General features: G+C 36.4%; 1 protein-coding gene across 3 annotated transcripts in view; it reads right to left on the bottom strand.

Annotated features, from left to right (window-relative positions):
• The window catches only part of pak6 (p21 (RAC1) activated kinase 6), a 45,537-nt gene extending 24,626 nt beyond the window's left edge, over nt 1-20,911 (bottom strand). Inside the window, exon 1 of one of the 3 annotated variants that reach the window (XM_088925780.1) lies at nt 20,710-20,911. Coding sequence is in view for 1 of the 3 variants with exons in the window: in XM_088925778.1 (XP_088781904.1) it covers nt 12,169-12,180 (12 nt within the window). In the remaining 2 variants the exon portion in view is untranslated. Of the gene's footprint in view, nt 1-12,168; nt 12,464-20,709 lie in introns of those variants that run through there. The other 2 variants (XM_088925779.1, XM_088925778.1) reach the window with 2 other exon arrangements.

Raw genomic sequence — 20,911 nt, 5'->3', positions numbered from 1 at the left:
ACCTATATACACAGCATTGCTGCCTATACCACTAACAATGACAGTGATTTGCTAATTAAATCTTAAAAGGATGATGATGAAAAGGCTGTAGTTATTCTTAAGTTAACTGATTTGATTCACAAACAATGAGCTTGTATAACACATCTTCAGTCTAAAGTCTAAAGTAATCACACAACTAATGCATATATATCGTATAAGCAGATGCCATTACTCCTTATGTAATGTTGAAATCAGAAGACATGATAGGTTCTGAGAAGGAATCTGTGAGACAATGCTTTACATAATAAAAAATAAAGGGAAATTAAAAATAAAGGGCAAGTAACTACTTCCAAAAATACCAAAAGACTTTTCAGCAGGGAGCTTTTGATTACTAGGACAGGAGGGGGTGGTTTGTGTGTGTGTCTAAGACATATAACTTCCTTTTTTGTTGAGACAAAAAGACACGTTCTTATTGCTGTGAGTGACATGCAAGAATTTTTACTTTCAATTCTTTAGTTTATATGTCCCTTTTTATTTGTGTTCTCAGACATGGTGAAGATTGTGAAGTCACTGAGCAAACAACCCTCATGTTAGAAAGCTATAGGAATTTATGATATGCAGTCCAGCCAATCCAGAACTTACTTAAATAGATGAATTGCCATCATAATTTATTAACCTTATTTTAGACCATGGTTAAAGACACATCTCACCCACCCATTGGGCTTGTGCACTCTACAACCCAAAACTCTGGGACTCCAAGCTGGAGACCAGTGACTCAGAACAAATTCCAGATCTTAAGGGTTACCAGCATTCCATTTTCCATTCAAAGTTTTTAAAACTTTCCATTCAAGATTCAAATTTCTCCGTTTTCTTTTCTTTCATTTAGACATCTTTACAGTTTTTACATGTGTTTAAATAGATTATACTTATGAGATTTATTCATAGCTTTGATGAGCTTTAACTAAAAGTTGATTTAGCAAGAAAATGAAAGCATAGGCCTAAATTTATCAACATTTATGACTTATAATGTAATAAAATTATATACAAGGGGGACTGAATACATCCACAATACAAATTTAAAAAACAATTACCACTATTTCTAATCGTATTCATACAATTTGTATTAGGTGGTTTATCAGTGACATGTCATCCAATTATGAATATGGTACAGTAGGCATTTATAATTAATTATAAACTACAGTAGGCATTTTCAAAAATTGCTCTGGTATCACCAGGAATTTGTGACCTTACAGTACGTGTCTGGGGCATATGGCAAACAAGAATTTGCCAAACAGAAACTAGCTGATTTCAAAGTCAAATGGGAATATATAATGTGTTTGAAGGAAACACAAATTACATTTTTGGACATTCCCACTAGGAAAGTGGGAAGATCAGAAAAGTGAAGCTCATGTGGAAAAAAAATTGATTTGTGAAGAATAGGAAGCAAGCTGTTATGCCTCAGACTGGGTTTATTTCTACTGCTCCCGGGTACCTAGTTAGAACTGGTGTTGAACATTTGTGAGTTAAAATTCAAGATGAGGCACTGCTTTTGTACCCTTGAGTAATGTACATCACCTGAATTGCTCTATTAACATTCAGAACTCTATGAACGGGCTCACATGTAAGCTGCTTTGAATAAAATTGTAAGTCAAGTGAACTAGTGATAACGATAACAATTTCTGTCTGTGTAGTTCTGAAAGTCATGCAGGTCTTTAGCTTTGGATTTGCTTCTGTCTCACATTTTGTTTCAGTTCATCAAATGATATTAAGATATCTGGAGACTACTGTATCTAATGCATCTGATGTAAGGAACTGTAAAAGAGCTATTAAATGTTTTGTGACCTGAAGTGAAATTCAATATTTGTGCAGCATGTCAAATAATAATGTTGAATAAAAGAAAAGAATCATCTTGAAGACTTTGTGAAGCCAGAGGCACAATAACTGGTCTTCGCCAACTGAGTTTCATCAATAAATTAATTAATTGCTTACACTTATATAGCACTTTTCTGGACACTCCTCTCAAAGTGCTTTACTTTGGACTCCCCTCCACCATCGCATCATCCAATGTGCAGCATCCATCTAGACGATGCGACAGCAGCTCAGAACCCTGACCACACATCAGCTATCAGTGGGGAGGAGAGCAGAGTAATGAAGCCAATTCATAGATGGGGGTTATTAGGAGGCCATGGGGAAATTTGGCCCTACTCTTTTTCGAGAAACACCCTGGGATTTTTAATGACCACAATCGGTTTTATGTCTCATCCGAAGGACAGCGCCTGTTTACAGTATAGTGTCCCCATCACTATACTGGGGCATGAGGACCCACATGGACTGCAGGGTGAGCGCCCCCTGTTGGCCCCACTAACACCTCTTCCAGCAGCAACCTTTAGTTTTTCCCAGGAGGTCTCCCATCCAGGTACTGTACTGACCAGGCTCACACCTGCTTAGCTTAAGTGGGTTGCCAGTTATGAGTTGCAGAGTGATATGGCTGCTGGCCACATTATGTGACTATAATTTTACATAAGAGCTGAAATAACAAAATGGCTAAGAATAAAATATAGATTGTCACTGAAATCAGGATGTTACAGAGAAAACTATGCATTAGGTTTGTATTGGGCCAAAAATTAAGATATATAAAATACCTATTGAATGCCAAGTGATGCTTATTATCACTAGTTCTCAGCAAATTCTAGTACAAAATGTCCCACAAGAGCACACTAAACAAGGTACTCACTTAAATCACTCATCACTCCTGCTTTCTCTGCTGAAAAAAGCAGCACAAGGAACTTGGAATACTCTGCCTACACTGGTCATGGCACTATCTAAGATGGGAATGGAGGTTCCATCCATCTTCTAACTGCTAATTCCCATTCGTGGTTGCTGGAAATTCAGAGCCTATGCACAGAGGGAATGAAATGTCCCTTGTAATTAATTATAAAACAAAGTGGATATCCTTTGCTTCCAAATTATAATAATAATAAAGAGACTTTGCCAAAGTTATTTGCACAGATTATGATGGTGTAACTCGTTAGAACAATTCCAGCTATCTTGAATGTAAAAAAAAAAACAAATTGTTTTTTTCCTGACAACTTTAACCTTTTCCATGTTATGAGATTGCTTCTTTCATTTCACACAACACAGCCGAAAGCTGCTTTAAAGTGATATGGGATTATCACAGCAGTTGTTGATGATTTATTTAACAGATAATCCTCTCTACAGTACATACTGTAAAGGTGAATTGGCTAACTCAGAGAAAAATAAATAAAAAACAGCTTTAAACTTCCAATGTGTGTATGTCTTGCACATTTAGCAAAATATTCTGTTTCTTTTAAGTTTTCAGATCCATTTATCTGAAGGTGTCAGTTGTGTTCTGGCCTACAAGTGGATGGCATACTTGGTTAAATCTCTGGGTTCTACATCTTTCACAACTGACCAGGACCCATATTTTGTAAAGTAACATAGGTTTAAAAAACTCAATATTTTTCTTTGTGGAATCCACTAAAGCTTTAAGTGGACTAAATTATTAACAGAATCAAGTGGAATTACTTTATTTGAAATAATAAAGTTGTATTGACAGTTTATAACATGTAATCCTTTTCAGAATTTTAGGACAAATTTGGTTTTAAAAATGCTTAAAACCTAGTCATTTTAAAATGTTGGAAGTGGGATGGACTCACATAGCACCATTTTCCTACAGAAACTGGCAAATGTTTAGTCAGGAATTACATGTAAATTGTAGCCAGTGCTCCACAGCCATGCATTATAATGATAAAAGGCATTGCTCTTTCATCTCATGCTACAGAGCAAAGACATATCACAGCTCATTTTAGGTGTCAGGAATAAAAAAAAATATTGCAAAGAAACAACATACAGGAAAGATTATATACCAAATCATTTTTCAGTCATTTTCAGTCCTCTCTATGCCCCCATCAGCAGGTTGCAAATCTAAGAGATCTCAAATTATTATTAATTTGACAGAGAAGTGAGCATCACATTATTAACATAGTAAAGTGATACACAAAATGTATGTCATAGGAAATAATTGATAACTAATTATGTTTCACCATTTGGGATTTAAAATGAGTGTTTACATTTTTAATATACTATTTCTGCATAAAACAGATTAATACATAGTCTCTGATTTGTCTTAGTAAGAAATCATTGTGATTTTTTATATTCTAAAACTTCAGGGACTGAGCAAAATATCCAAATAGTTCCTTTACATTCTTTAAAATCACAGTTTATTTTAACAACACATACTTTAAGTCTGAGTTGAAAATGTCATGCTGTTCTTCTACTTAAAAAAACACAGGAATTACAAATGAATGTATTTTGTTTTCCATAGAAATTTTGAAGAACCTCAGAAGATGAAAAACAATTGCAAAGTACAGTTTCCAATAAAGTGCTTTTCTGAATCACATCTTTAATCACACACCTTGGTTGTTATTTCACAGAAACAGATGAGTCATACAGTACTTGATTTTAAAGAGGGACATTCCAGAAAGACAAATTTACAAATTAGTCAAAAAATAATCCTGCAGAGGAACCAAAGTTTCCCCAAGCAAAAGGTAACACATCCATCTGAAGGAGTACAACAGTAGTAGTGTCCTACAAGAGTTCAACATTACGTTGCTTGAAAAAGGTAACATAACACACACAGTTAACCTTACCTGTTCTCCTATGGCTTATTGCAAGGACTAGACTTCCTGGTCCCTGTACAGTTAATCCATGGGGAACTCAAAGATATGTTTGCAAGAGTGAGAAAAGATGAAAGAGTGAGAGAGTTGGCATGTTTGTACAGTATTTTGTTAGAAACTGAACAAGTTTGAATTCTGGGTGTGGTGGATGATAGTGATGAGTGATTGGATCTGTACATATGTAATTTCTTTAGGCAAAAAATGTTTAAATTTTCAACCTGATTTTTATGGAAGGGGTGGGAGACTGAATAACCAATACCTGAAGCTAGAAGGGTATGAGTGACTAATGAAGAGATCGCAGACTGAGTCACTGATTCTCCCCCGAGTGGTTTCTCTGCCTAGCAGAAGACATTTTGTATTTAATCATGGGGAGATGTGGGTGGAGAGATAGGCAAAGCCTCTTTTGTATTTGGCTGTGTCAAAAAAGTATAATCCCAGCTAAATCACATAGCTCCATTCACACAGAGGTACTGTATAAGTAAATGCGGATTCCCATGCTAATCTCAGAGCCTCACTAACACAGTTTCTGGTTTTGCTTGTTTGTTAGAGGGACAAAGTTGGGAGCTATTCATATATTTAAGTTCTTTTCTTGTGGCTTGCAGGCCTGTTTCTGGAATGCATATGGAGAAAAAAAAAATAAGAAGAATATATTTGAACCTGTCAAGTTTTTCATTAAGATAAAAATGAGATACATGTCTGAATTTGCTGCTGCCTCTCATCATCAGTCGCTTTCTCTTCAATAATTATAATGTAAAATAATAAACAGCGGAGTAGCGCTTTTCTAATAGCTGGGTTTCATTTATTCAACTCATTATTTAAATCATTGTTACTATTGCATCTTAATTAAAAATGTCCTAAAAGCTCTATGCTGAACCTTTGAAAACCAAAGCTATAGCAAACATTACCTTATGTAAAAGGAGCTATTGCAATCATAAGCAAAAAATGCGATTGATGCTGGGTTTTAAAAAGACTATTATTGTTGTTAAATAGTTACAGTACCTACAGCAGACAAATGTTTAGATAAAGCCATCTGTTATGCAAATTAATAATATTAAATTATATTTTATATTGTATTTTATGAAGCATACATGTTTATGTAACAGTTATTTTTAGCTTTTTGAAATGCAGAAATGCAGTGAAATCATCTAGTAATATAAATTTATTTGCTCTGTAACCTGCTACTGTATATTGAACTGTATTCATACGAATAGAACTTTTACTTTCAGATATACTTGCAGCTAGAGCTAGTCCAGTTTTTATTGTGGATAGGAAATGGGCTTTCACAACAGATTAATGCAAAAACCCCAACGGATTATGTGGTATAAACAGAAATATTGGATGAGATGGACAATAAATCAAAATATGGAAACAATGCTCTTTTTTAAATTTGATATCATAGAATGAAGCATGGATCTGTATTTGTGTTGGAGTACATTTTTTATCCTTGGACAAATGTTTGCCAAAAAGCTGAAAAGCAAATTTTGCAGGATAATGAGAAAACACAAAAGAAGCTTGCATTCACAAAAAAGGTCATATTCTGATCTCAGGTTTGTAAGGGGTCTGTTTTAGGATCTCTTTGTTTCTATAGCAAAGAGTAAAGCTCATGGGACAGCTGCATAGGTGGTATTTTGGCTTTATGGAATTCAAAGGTCAATACTTGAAATAAAAGATGCCTTGAGGAAACCAATGTAAATTATAAGAAAAAGCTTTTTTTACCATTCTTCCCCATGAGCATTAGCAGCACTCTACAACTGTAGACATCTTCCTAATTGTTTCATTCATAGCACCTCCCAAACTGGTTCACAACTGATGTCAAGATCTGTCAGTTGTAGATGTTGTTAACTACCTACAGCTATTTGTAACTGTACCGAAATTTGTAACTGTTCAGAAACAGTCTCCATTCAGGTTAAACCATGCCTTTTAGATCAGGATATTATAGCTGTTACACAAATAGGAATATTTAAACATTATTTATACTGAAGATATCACTGTTTTAGATTTAGGCCGCATGTAGAATAATCTCCTTAATCAACAGTTTTTTTAAACATTCTGCATAGTCATAATATTTGCTTAATAGTAATCCCTTGTGAATTTACATAATGCTTTTCTTTCCAAAGGATTGCAAAGCAATACTTTTTGGAGGGGTTTTCATTTTGAGAGGGGAAGAAGTTAAATCAATGTGCTTTGAGGATTGAGAATTCATAACCGGGATTCTGAAGCAGATTTTCATAACACCTTTTTCATTATTCTTTAGCCTTCCAGAAAGCTAAAGCCTTCATGTAAGGTGAAACACAGGACAGAAATACTCTTCACGTCCGTCAATCATACCCAGAGATAAGAAGCAGAAGTAGCCCATTATTTTTATTCGTTATGATCTGCACTACTATGTTCAGAAGTCACAAAGGCTGTGAAAATAATAACAATCAGGTGCTGCACCCACATGGATGACGTGTGGCAGCCACTATGCAGTAGTAGTGCATTAAATCACCCTTTGTCTGATGTACTAGATATGCTTAAATTAATTGAATAGTTTGTACATCCTGGAATCTTCTTGCTAGACCAAACACTCTAGCTATACATCATTGCTATATATCATATTTAAAATAGATAATAAAATGCACAATTAAATGCAATCAAGCTCTGCCAGCACTCAGGTTAATTAAAGAATATGCAGGTTTCAATCCCATTAACAATCTCTCTCTTCTTGGTAGCTACGACAGTAATATTGTAGCAACAGTAGAACAAGCCAAATGTTCTCTCAGAGGCTTAAATTATTGACGCAGTAAGCCTTGTTTGCAAAACGTATGACACTACTTTGAGCTATCAAACCATTGCCTAATTTCCAAAATCTTTATTAGTTCTAAGAAGTGAGAACAAAGATGTCTCAATCATGATTGTAAGTTACATGTACTGGACATTTACCCCCTTTTAGAGAATATTTTTAGTCAAAATGTAAATGCTTAGACCGAACACTTTTATGAGTGAAAGAGGATAACATAATGTTCCCACTACTATACTTGACAGTATGGATAGTGTTGACTGGTGAACACTGGTGAATGCTACGTTGGGTTTGTACCAGACATAACGCTTAACATTTAGATCAAAAAGTTCCAATTTTGTCTCATCTGGCCACCAGGCCATTTTTCCACAGTTTTGTAGTATCACAAATGCTTTAGCAATCTTGATGCAAGATGGCTTTACCATTGTGCCATACAGGGCAGCTTTGCAGTGTGATTGGCTCATGGACACATTTTCTACCATCTCAGCCATTAAACTCAGCAGCTTTTTCAAACTTGCAACTGACCATGGTATCCTTTATCAGGAACCATCCAATTCTTAATGTACTGAATGTGTTCTCAAAAGAAATATTCAATGTCTCTTGATTGTGCCTTTCTAAAGCTTAAGCCCTAAATTTGTTTTGCAAGTCCTTTCGTCTTCATGGCAAAATCTTTGCATGAAATCCATTACCCTACTGAAGGACCTTACAGAGATATGTGTATTTATTCATATTTATGAACTCACATGAATCACTATTATTAGTCCTTTCATATCTTTAAATATAAATATGTTTTTAAAGACTTTAAAAATTTACTTCACTTTCTTTTGAAATCTTAACTACCACTTGTTCTGCTGAGTGTTCACAGTTATTTTTTTCGATTAAGTATTCTATACTTAATAACATTTAATAGATTAATTAATTTATTATTGGTATGCAGCAAAATAATGAATAATGTTGCAAATGGAGGGTGCTAATATGTTCGTCTGCAAATGTGCCATTCTCATTGTTCTTTTATTTAATTTGTAAATGGATTGACAATTAATTGAATGTGCATTTATTCAATTTGAAAATGAACTGACTCTATACCAATAACCCATTTTTATAACAAATGAACAAATGGAAGGTAGGGATTAAATATATTGTTTCCCACTCTATCCCCCTTGATAATATCTTGGCTTTATTTAAAAAAGTTATATTTAAAAAAGATTTACATATTTAGTCAAAGTCACAAACATTTGACAAAAGTGTATTCATTCATAAAGGAATTATCAGCAATCATTCAATTTATGCAAAGAAAGTCTGAGAGGCTGGATGCTGGAATGTAGGGATGCTGATGGCAATTGAATCCCCTATGAATTCTCTTGGGGTATTTGTTAAGTCAATATGCTTATCTACTCAAGGAGATTAAGTTATTTGTTAAGACCAGCGTCTGTTGATAGAACAAAGGTCATAATCTACCCCAGTGTGAAATTTGATGGCTCAATTTTTCTTCACTGCTGGTGCCTCAGCCTCTGCTCCTACTTAAATTCTTGTTTGTCAGTGCTAACTGCCTGTTCTGGCACAGGTAGCTGTTCTAAAAGCTATCTGCCAGTGAAGGCAAATTAGGTGTACCATAATAAAAACACTGAAGCTTTCATACATTTCAGGCCATGCTTTTCTGTAGATGAAATAACGAGCAAAATAAACACATCTAAGCTACAAAATCAAAAGGAAATTCACAAGGGACCCGTAGCAGACATGCAACATGTATTGTTGCAACATGTATTGGATACTAACTGCATTCTATTGCTTTCTAATTAGGAAAACATTGTGGTCTGAAGGCAAATGCTTTATGAATATGGTCAAGCATCTCATTTGATTTCTTCAAAGAAATCTGTTATAAAGCTGCTTTGTTTTTGTAAATGCTGAGTAACAATATATATAACAATATATAGACATAACAACTGATTAAGTACCTCTTTTGAGAACACATACAGTACTTTTAAAAGTGGAAGGCACCATCCAGACACTGCCTAGATCAAGCTATGCCTTAAACTGATCAGCCAGGAAAATAGCAATAGCAACGTATATGCATAGACTTTTATAGACAGTTTAACAAACTTACAATGTTATTAGCATTTATATTGTAAAATCACATTGGAGCCTCACTTAAACATCTGTAATTTTAAGTTGGACAGCTACTGGAACACCTAACCATGAAATAAAAACTTGCTTTACATTTATAATGGGTTTGTGTTGAAAGGAAAGAGATGTTTCATAGAACAGGTTCAATATAGGTCCTAATTTTTCAGCTTTGAATAGAACTGTTTTGCGTAACATGGCACATAGTCTGAGTAAGCTGTTTATCCTGGGTTTGCATGGTTGTCGCTATTGCAAAGCCGTATTTTTCCTCACATCTGCACAATGCTTTGGTATATAATTTCACTTAATAGCGCTTCTGTGATTCTGTCCCGCTCTCTTGAAGTGCAGCTGTGAACGTAGGAGGCCATGTTCAATGGTAATAAGCCTGTTCTGATATGTGAAGGCTGGGTTTCATTAATTCTCTGAAACTAGAACCTACAGGTGATAAACCCTGTGAAGACACATCAACTCGTTTGTTTGTCTTAAAGTTTCAACTCTAGTTCTCTCTGCTCTGTATTTTAGCTTGACAAAACAAATGTTGACACCATTTGTTTAAAAATGCAATCTAAACTGACTCCTCAGTTTCACTCAACAAAAGTGTCTCTGGAAAACTTTGAGCCTTTATCATAAGGAGTACTCATATAAATACAGAAGAACAGTGAAGCATTAACACTTCAAAGATTCTTTTTTCTTGATACATTTAGCTTGAATTGGCCATTGTAGTGGAGCTCAAATTAAGTGGTTTGGTTTGGTCTTGGGTGATATAAAAAGGAGTGTGTGTAGGAGGGGTCAATAATAATTTATATTCCTCATAAAAACTTTTTGAAGCCTACTGAAGAATCACTAATTATGTATTCTGGAGCTTAAACTGGCCATAATAATAAGTTTAAAATTTGTGAAAGGTGATATACAACTTAAATGGTGGTAGTGCACTTTCTCTTACACATGAGTTCTCTCTATGTCATTGTCACTTATACTGTACATGCAACACCAGAAAGCATCACAGTTAATATAACTGAATTCAGTTTGTTCCAATTATGAGAGGTTGGCTAATGGTACTCTTTGTTCAATGGCCATAAAACAGAAACTTTTATGAAAACTAGTTCACAGCTTTTAATAATAATAATTATAATAATTGTTTACACTTATATAACACTTTTCTGGACACTCCACTCAAAGCGCTTTACAGATAATGGGGACTCCCCTCCACCATCACCAATGTGTAGCATCCACCAGCCATAGTGCGCCAGAACACTCACCACACATCAGCTATCAGTGAGGAGGAGAGCAGAGTAATAAAGCCAATTCATAGATGGGGATTATTAGGAGGCCATGATTGGTAAAGGCCAATTGGAAATTTGGCCAGGACACCAGGGTTACACCCCTACTCTTTTTGAGAAACGCCCTGGGATTTTTAATGACCACAGAAAGTCAGGACCTCGGCTTTACTTCTCATCCAAAGGACGGTGCCTTTTTGCATTGTAGTGTCCCCGTCACTATACTGGGGCATTAGGACCCACATGGACCACAGGGTGAGCGCCTCCTGCTGGCCCCACTAACACCTCTTCCAGCAGCAACCTTAGATTTTCCCAGGAGGTTTTCCATCCAGGTACTGAACAGGCTCACACCTGCTTAGCTCCAGTGGGTTGTCAGTAGTGAGTTGCAGAGTGATACTTTTTAACATAAAGGGTGTTTATATTACCCTAAAGGTACCAAAGTGGAATGTCATAAGACCTCTTTTTCTTGATACGTTTAGCTAGAAGGACTGATACACCATACGGGTGTGTCAGTTGTTTTTTTTTTGGGGGGGGGGGAGACTAACAGAGCTGACTCAATTTTATGGATTTATGACGTGTGCTTCTCATTGGCACTTTCAAAACTGAGTGAAATGACTTGATTGGCCAGGTATAGGTACTATGTTTCAATGCTGGAAGCAACTTTTAAAAGTTATGAAATACCATACAATACCATTTTTAAAAAATAAAGTCTTAGCTGACTACAAAGAATTAAATAAAGTTCTATGAAAAAGATTATTTAATAATTTCAGATGGAAATCCTGAACTGTTTTCCTCCTTTCAATTTCCCAAGATAAGTTTACAACCCTACAAATTTTGTTGGAAATAAACTCACAGCTGGTGGCTCTTCAAGTTGCTAAAACCAGTGCCTGCTAAGGATATGCATCATCTTGACTGTCAATCTTTATTTCTTTAAAGAGCAATTCTCCCGGGCTTCAAAATGCAAACAATTCAATAAAAACAAAATAATGTGTACTTACAGATAAATGACAGGCACAATATGCTTAGTGAGGTTTTGATAATACTGCATTTCACCTGAACAGCATTCAAAGACATACTGACATTTCACAACATACACAAAAAAATACAGAAGCTCAAAGACCATGCCAAAACCTGAGTGTTTCACAAACGGTAAATTATTTGAGGTATCTGCATTTTCTTTCACAGGGAGTAAAACAAAAGACATCAGTTTCTTCTATCTCACCTGGATGCAGATCAAATTATTTCATGGGAAGGGAAAGAGTGAAAGAGGAAGGAGGGAAGAAGAAAGAAGGGATTAAAAAGAAAAAAGTTGCACCTTGTGAGGCATCTTTTCCGAGTAAGCTTGCCTTATGTGCTCTCCTCTTCATTTTCACCTGGGCTTACTGCATTCGCCTTCTGTGCTGCTACCCAGCCTTTGGTTAATAAATCTCGGCTTTGTTTTCTCAGCACTCCCAAGAGAAAAAGGGAGGGATTCTGGCAGTTAAAATAATGAAAAACGCAGGCCCTTACCTTGCTGTTTGCGAAGAACAGCCTCCTCAGGGACTGGTTGTGAGCACACAGACGATGAGCGCTGGCTCACACTGCCTCTCACTGCAGGCTGCAGCTTGCCTGAGAAAGCTAATGCCTTCCTCCCTCAGGCAGACAGGCAGCTCAGAGATTCTTTGTGGAAGATGACTCATTTTATCATGCCTGCAAACTTCTTATGTGCTCCTCAATACCTGCTCCAGGATAGGCTACGGTGGATTTTAGTAACCCCATTTTTTAAATAAAGCCGTCCAAGTGGGCAACTTATTATAGGTAAACATAGAGGCTCCCCCATGAATAATTCCTTTGTGGAGTGCTAAATAACAGTCTGCTCATCAGGTCAGGTTTCAGACTGACTGGAGGTAAAGGTTAGCACACAGGACACCACCTGGTCTTCCTTCTCCCCACCCCCCAAAATGTAATTGGATAATATCTGCCTAGTAATTGCAGGTGTAGCCTGCTTCTTATCTAGTAATTTCCTGCTTTAACCACAATAAGGTAAAGAAAAAAGGGGGAGGGGGGGGGGGGATCTGCATACAGACTAAAGTGAAAGTTATTATGGAGTTGTGGAACGGCAGTGATCCCCTGCCGTGCCTACTGTGATGCCAGCCAATGCACCACTACTACTACTGTAAATTGTTCTCAATATTATAATCTGAAGACAGTATCCCATATATAAAGAACATCATCTGGGAAGTATTATAGGACTCAAATATTTTGTGTTCCCTATAATTTATTTTTTTGTAAAGTAGAAACGTTAGTTGTTTTTTTTTTTATAAATTCCATTTATTAAGGAGATGTTAGAAAAGAAATGCCTACAAATATAAAAGCAACCTATGAACCAGGCCACTGGAACAGCTAACACACCCTCCTACAACTCTGAGAATGGCTGAGTTTGTTCAGTCCTATTCCTTTTTTCTCTTTCTTACCTTGTTGCAGAAACAACTACCCCAACATCACATTTATGTTTTAAGAATGTATTGCTGTGGTTTGATATACTTAATGTCAGAAATGTATGAAATTGCTCTTTTTCACTTTTACTACAGAATATAATGAAAATATTAGAAACCCAATTTCCTTTCTCAGTCAATGTTGACTATCAAAAAATAAAATTCTAATTTACAGGGGAAGCTTTTTTTAATCTAAAACAAAATTCAGAATGTAGAAATATAGTGGTGAATTATTTCAAGTAGATTGCTTTTACATTATTATTTAATTTTGCAATAGGATTTAGATTTTGGTGTTTTAAAATCTAATTTATAAAATAAAAGGCCTATCCCCCAAATACTGGTATTTTAAACTATATCTATGAAATACTGTATATGAAGACATTATTGTACCTTTAATTACAGGAATTGTTTAAATGGTAATACAAGCATGAAAAACTGCTGTATTTTTTTAGAAAGCCGCATGAAAATTAAAGTTGACCACAAATAATTATCAGGAATACCTGTCTTTGCACCAGAATGTGACAAAGCTGTCTGATTTGGGTGATTAAAGTGTCAATTTCTATGCTTTTGAACATACAGTACCTGCTTTTGCAATTTATGCCACATCGTAAATAATGTTTTGGTGCTATTGAATGCCAAGGTGGCTGCAGTTATCTTATTACATAAATAACCCAAAATGGCAATACCGGACAGCAGAGGAGGCTTAATTTCAGTGGTTCTGAAAGGAGGAGGAGCACCTCACAAAAGTAAACAAACAACAAACACGAAATGAGAAACACAAAACATTTAACAGACGTCTGTGCTGGCTCCAAAGTTTGACGCGCCTCTCCTCCACTTGCCCAGTCCAAAACACTTGCTTTCCTTCTTTCCTTGCAGCCGTATTGTATGCATTGGACTTATGGTTGAGCGCTTATCGGCTATGACTGTCACAGACAAGAACCCACCCCTAAGACTTAGGACTGGCTATGAGAAAATCAAACCTGTTTGATATTATCGTAGCGAGTCGCGGAGAGTCGTAGGGGCTATGAGGAGCGCTATAACTGAGTCGCTGGGGGTGTCACACTACACAACTGACGGTAACGGGTGCACACTGTGACTCTCTCCAATAAAAACACAATAAAATATTATCAAACCAATTGATTCATGTTCAATAACATCCAGTTACAAACAGCTTACCAAAAAAACATCTACCGTTGAAGATTCACTACAAAGGTCTCTCACTTGCTTCTGAGTACGTTGAAGCTGTTCTCCTCGTAAAAACAGCTAAAATCATATGAAGGAATACGTTTGATCAGCAGCCTAAATTTTCTAGCACCCTCAATGCAGGATGTGTTGAAGAATAAACCAGCATGTCATCAGTTTGCATTCATGATTGAACTTGGTACAGATATAAAATTTCAGTTCATATTTGATATATCTAAAATAGACATGCATATGACACAGCTGCTTCATTATAACAGTTTCGTAGGTTACGAAGAAGAACCAGCAACATAGACATTTAAAAAATTGTGCATCTTTGCTCCCAGTTCACATGGGAATGTCGTTGTTTACAAAGACAACTACATTACTAGTAATTCCAGATGACAGAGAATAAGAAATTGTGGTATAATGTGTAGATGTAGTGGTCATAAAATTACTAAAAGAGGACATAGTGTGTTCATTGACATTAAGAAAAGGGTTATTCACTGCATCTGCTACAGACAATGTTAATCATAATTCAATTGCGGAAACATCAAAAGCATTATTTCATAGCAATAGCTTTTCCATTTTCCAGACTCAAATAATGATGGTGAGGTGCACGAACCACTTCAAGTCAGAGAAGACTGGAAGAGAATTCCAGTGCATGAAGATTAGTTTACACACACTCATTTAACCCTGCAACCATCTTTCCCCACAAAGAAGAGCCCACATCTGCATTCTTATCAAATCCCCATTTCCCAAAAGATGTTAGGTAATGAAGCCAACTTCTTAAGGTATGAATGTCTTGAGAAAGTGAAAATCACTGAGAAACTGAGTGATTCTATAACTATATTGAGGGAAAGTTCTCATGTTTGGAAGATTACATATTGAAATGGCAGCAGTAAGGTCATTTGGGACTCATTTGGGTAATTTCAAGAGAGAGTAAAATATTGCATTGTACCATGAAGCACAATCTGAATTGATCCCATATTTTTGTCAACAGAAATGTGAATTGTACACATTGGCTTTTCATTGAGCTCAGAGACACGATCTCCCTGGAACATCATCTACAACTGGCAAAGAGAGTTTCACATGGAAAACTGTTGTCCAGAAATCTAATCAGGATTTTGCAGGAATGGCCATTGTTTAGGCCCAAAAGCAGGTTACTGCACTCATCAAAGGTTACAGGAGACCCACTGATACAAGTAAGGATCCATTGACAGGGAGGATGGTGGATCATCCTAAGAAAGGAAAATTATTTGTGTTTGTAGCAGCATCAGGAGCTTATATTACATATAAACATTATACATTCATAAAACTGCCTACAATCATGATATGACAAAGAAAAGTGTTTTGAAGACCCCCCAACACAGTTTTAGTAATATTGGGGGTCTTTAATGTTGGGGGAAATGGTTTTCTTTTATGATTTTTCTTTTGTATTTTATTGTTTTGTATTTTTGTGCACTTTAGCAAGTAGTTTTTTCATATGTATGTGTTGTGTTTATTGCACAATTAATTTTAGTTATAAGCAACCACTGTACATGTTGTTGCATTTTACTACGTAGAGTGCTTTGGGACACAGCAGTTTGAAGGAGGCTATGAAAGTTAAATAACCAGGGCTTTAAAATGCAGATTTACACAATTTTATAAGCCATTAAAACCCAGGAGATTTAGAAGCAAATCTGAACCAGAAACACTGTTGAAACTAACACGATTGAAAAATGCTGTAAAAGAGATATACTGTATAAAGGAAAACCTCCCACGGAAACTGCAGCATTCAGTATTCTTACCTTATATAAGTGGGATAAAAGTCGGGCCTTATTCAAATTTACCTTTCAGCCTCGTGTTTCTCTCTTTGTTATTATGTCAACAATGACCCTGCCTTTTTTTTTTACATATCCGGTGTACCAAGAACAATATATAAAGTTTAAACTCTGTCTCCCAGAATGGACAGTAGTAGAATGTTGTTCCGTCCCACAACTGCAATACAGTCAACATCTCTATGAAGGGGTACTATATTATGATATGAAGACAACAAACCACTAGAGACCCCACTCCCAGTGTTCCTTCCAAACCTTCCCCCAAAATTGCCCTTTTTCTTGAAGCTGTTCAAAAAACAGATGCATTGCTCTGGTCTAGCTTATCAGTCTCTAATTGAGCTAGTACATGATTAATGTCAAGCATACATACAGAATTACAGCCAAAGAAATTCAGAGCTATGACTACTAATAAATCAGTGTCTCAGTCATTGCCTGCGACTGGAGTTAGACATTACATAAAACTATGAAATTCCTAACATAACCCCCTGCAGCATCTGTGTCACATTGGAATAAAGGCCTTGTAACTGTTTCTTAATCCAGTGTACATCACTAGAGAAAAATAAAGTTAAACTAATAAAGGCTAGCCACATTCTCAGTATGGAGCAGTGGTAGCTCAGATGGCAAGGGTGTCTAGCTCCTGACTGGAAGGTCCTGCGTTCAATCCCAGGTAGGGGCAAGTGATGTAGCTTACTCTAATTCCTCCTAGGCAGCTCCCAGGTCCACTCAGCCTGTACCAGGGTTTAATCCTTCCGGGGGTAATAGGCCGGCCAGAGCGTGATACTGACCACATCACCTCCACTCCCAGTGTCGGATGGTTGAGAAAAATGGAGGCCCTTGACCCCCATTCCCCCTTGGGCCTTTATGGCCTGGAAAGGGACCTACCTACCTGCATTCTCAGTATGCAATATGTGTTACTTACATACAGATGGACAAACAAAGCTAGTGAATAAGCCAGTGTAAACAGAAACACCCTCATTTGTCTACAAAGTAATTGTCTACAACTGCCACTGTGATTGGTTTTTACCCATGCGAGATGAAGTGCTGCAGATGCATATTGTTTATCAAGACCATTGTTAGGGTTTTAGAGGTCGTTAACTGTGTTATTGATCATAACAAAGTGAAGTGAAAAAGCTTAGGTAAACTGAGCATTATTCTTTTAGTCCCTTGCCAATTGCTAAGCCTGCTAACAATGCTTTGTATTTTTTGTAAGTGATAATTAAGAGACCTGCTGAGCTCATGCAGAAAGAATTAACAAAAGCATACCATTTGATAGATTTTGAAAAAGAAAATCTTGAAAATCCTCTAAAAATGCTGAAGGACTTAAAATACAATACGTTTGATCTTTTTATTTTAATTTAAAAGATGCTGTAAAACAGACATCACTTTTTAACTAGTGAAGGTCAATTAAATCATCCAGCGTTTATGTATGATTTGAAGCTCATTTATTCTCTGGTGATTTAGAAGCATGTTCTCTGTCCTCCACACTGATTATCATTGCTTTACTGTGGAACTACAGTAAAACAATAAGCACATGTTTGCTACAAGAGATACCTATATAAAGTAGAAATATAATTTGGGAGGCATGAGGCAAGTCAATAGCATACACAGTATTTGAGATTTATTATTTATTATTCATGAACACAGTGAACTGAAATTCTGAAGTCTTTCTTTGGATTCCAATGCCCTACTTTTCAGTATAATTTCCCTTTTTGTTTAATAATGCTATGCAAGAGATTTGTGCAGTATATCACACACTGACAGTTTTCAAAATTAAATTAATCAAATGTTGTCAGTTATACTTTATCAAAATGACTAACTAAATTGCTTATGAAACCCTTTGGGATTAAACACGGTATAGAATTAATATTTTAAGCCATCCAGGGTGTTCTTTACCACTTTACACAAACAACAACAGCATTACGAGTGTAAATCATGGGTGGTGCGGTGGCTCTGTGGCTAAGGATCTGCGCCTGTGGTTGGAAGGTTGCTGGGGCGTATCCCGCGGCCAGCAGAGGAGTCCTACTCTGTTGGGCCCCTGAGCAAGGCCCTTAACCCCAACTGCTCCAGGGGCACCATATAAATGGCTGACCCTGCGCTCTGACCCCAAGCTTCTCTCCCTGTCTGTGTGTCTTATGGAGAGCAAGTTGGGGTATGTGAAAAAAAAGACAAATTCCTAATACAAGAAATTGTATATGGCCAATAAAGTGATCTTAAACCTAATATGGAGCAAATGCAAATTGAAGAACCTAATAATAGTTGGGCCTGCCTTGTTCATTTGATTACTAGTTTATCAATGCAAGGATCTTATTCTGCTATGTTATGAAGGATAAAAGTGACTGAGCTTTTTTCCCCAACCTCCACTACAACATTAGTAGAAGAATGAGAACGTGTTACTCAGAAGCAGAGACATTTGCAATACTCCATTGATTAGTACATTCTAACATTCTGTAGAAACTAAACAGGTGTGGAAAAATCAGTTTCAAGAAGGCAGTAATTCTGCCATTAACTGATATTTACTCATCTGGCACAGGGACCATGCAACAGGTACATTTAACGGTAGGCAAAGGCCCAAAAATCTATACTTGAGAACCGTGAGTCAGCGATGCTTTATTTTGTTCTGGCTTATTTGTTTGTGAGATACAAATCAACAGGTTGCTGGAGCTGGAATAGAAATGCATGGCACTGGATTGCCAGCTGTGTGGGTGAACCTTGCTGATAACACCCTGATGAGAATAAATCCAACAAAGGACTTGATCAGGTTCCTGTCTGTTTTCTTTGAAGGCTGCCTGTTGCACCCCAGTGGGTGGTTTTAAAAAGTTAAAATTGAAAGCCAGGCTGGAAATTGTTCTGAAGCTCTTGATATACCCCACCCACAGCCTCTGGTAGTCTATAAGCCCGTCTCCTTCTGGCAAACCTGAGCCATCTGCTAATACTCTTTTACTTAGACGTTTGCAGTCAAACCCTTCGTCAAGCATAAAGTCACATCTCTGTGTAGAAATAAGGCCTCAGGCAGAGTCGAAGTTCCTTATTAGGAAATCATTTCCAGCAGGGAAAAGGTGAAAGGTATAAGCCCAGACAGGTAGTTAATTGCTAACTGGAGTTTACTACAAAGTTGCATTAAACCCAGCAAAACTTGGAACATATTTCCTGACAAACTATCTATAATGTTCTTTGCTAATCATTTTTATTGTTTTATGAATAGGATTTGAACTTTACCTTAAATTTCTAATACAGTATTTATTTAACATTTAACTGTAATATAACACTTTTGATCAGGGTTTCACTCAATTGTTGTTCATACATTAGTACTCATCACATAAGCCTATTATAATTACATAAAAATTATAAGTCTTTGAGTGCACTGTAAATGTCATCATTTGCATACAAGCTAAATCAAACTAAAATATTTTATAGAAGCCAATTATATTTCCTTTATTTGTCGGGTTCTGTTTATTGTTTGTTTTTTGTTTTGATTCTATCTTAAAAATGACAGGACACTTGAAAACTTATACTGTATAAGCATGAAACAAGAGCTACTCTTTTACAAAATTCTACAGTTAACAGTAATGCCACTTAAGGCATATTTACTGCTATACGCAGTGGGAATTAGACATTTTCAAGGTTTAGCTTCAGAACTGCCAATTCTAAAGCAGAAAACAATGTTGTACGGGTTAAAACTGTACAGCATCTACACAAAGCAAAATAAATGGTTTTGACCATCCAAAGATTTACTGTAGTCTTACATGCTAGCTCAAAGGCCTTTGAGCAAGGTTCTGGAAGGCATTGTACTTCATTTCAATAGGGACTAAATGTGTCAGCTGTTAAACTTCCTTCTCTCTGGGAGTGACGACGCTAACCTGTTTATATCACCAACAGCTGGTATCTGTATTGCAAAGACTTCAAAGTACCTTCTGCTATGGCATTAAAATACATGTATCAAAAATCCTCACTGAATTGCTAACTGATCTGAAAAATCAGAGATCGTAGGAGCTTGTGTCAGAATAATAATAATTAACTTTATTTTAAATAGTGCCTTTAAACATTAATTTCCACATGCTAGGAGAGTCTTAAGTGTACATTTGTACAAGGTCTTGACAATTTCTTAAACGTTTAGTTTGTCCTAACACCACAATTGAGTTGTTACATATACACCACACTAAAAGGGTATACATGTGTACCAACTTTAACCTTGTAATCTGTTAAATGAATAAGCATGGGCCTTACCTTTACTTCTTTTATACCAAGCCAATCAGCAGAACCATAAGATAAAAAGAATCATGAGATAAAAAGGGAATAAAATGATGGAATGCAGCCATTAATTTAACATTCATATCTGCATTTCTTTCTTTGACAGCTGCTTTTTTATTCTAGGCATTCTCTTACCAGTGGGTTAGATGCAGGTCATGTCCAGTGCTTCATGTAGTGCAGTCTCACCTCCTAACGATTGTAGACTTCTCTTAGATGACCAGCAATCTTCTATAATCCTCAACCTCACTTCTTGTTATTTCATCCAGCAAAAACTTCTTATTCAAACAGCAGGACAGGAGAACTGCAGTAAGTACTTTTTTAGAAAGCCGAAGTAACT

The sequence above is a fragment of the Atractosteus spatula genome, chromosome 9, assembly GCF_055471065.1.
Source record: "Atractosteus spatula isolate fAtrSpa1 chromosome 9, fAtrSpa1.hap1, whole genome shotgun sequence".
NCBI lineage: Eukaryota > Metazoa > Chordata > Actinopteri > Semionotiformes > Lepisosteidae > Atractosteus > Atractosteus spatula.
The sequence above is the reverse complement of the archived record's forward strand: the minus strand, read 5'-3'. Positions and strand labels throughout refer to the sequence as shown.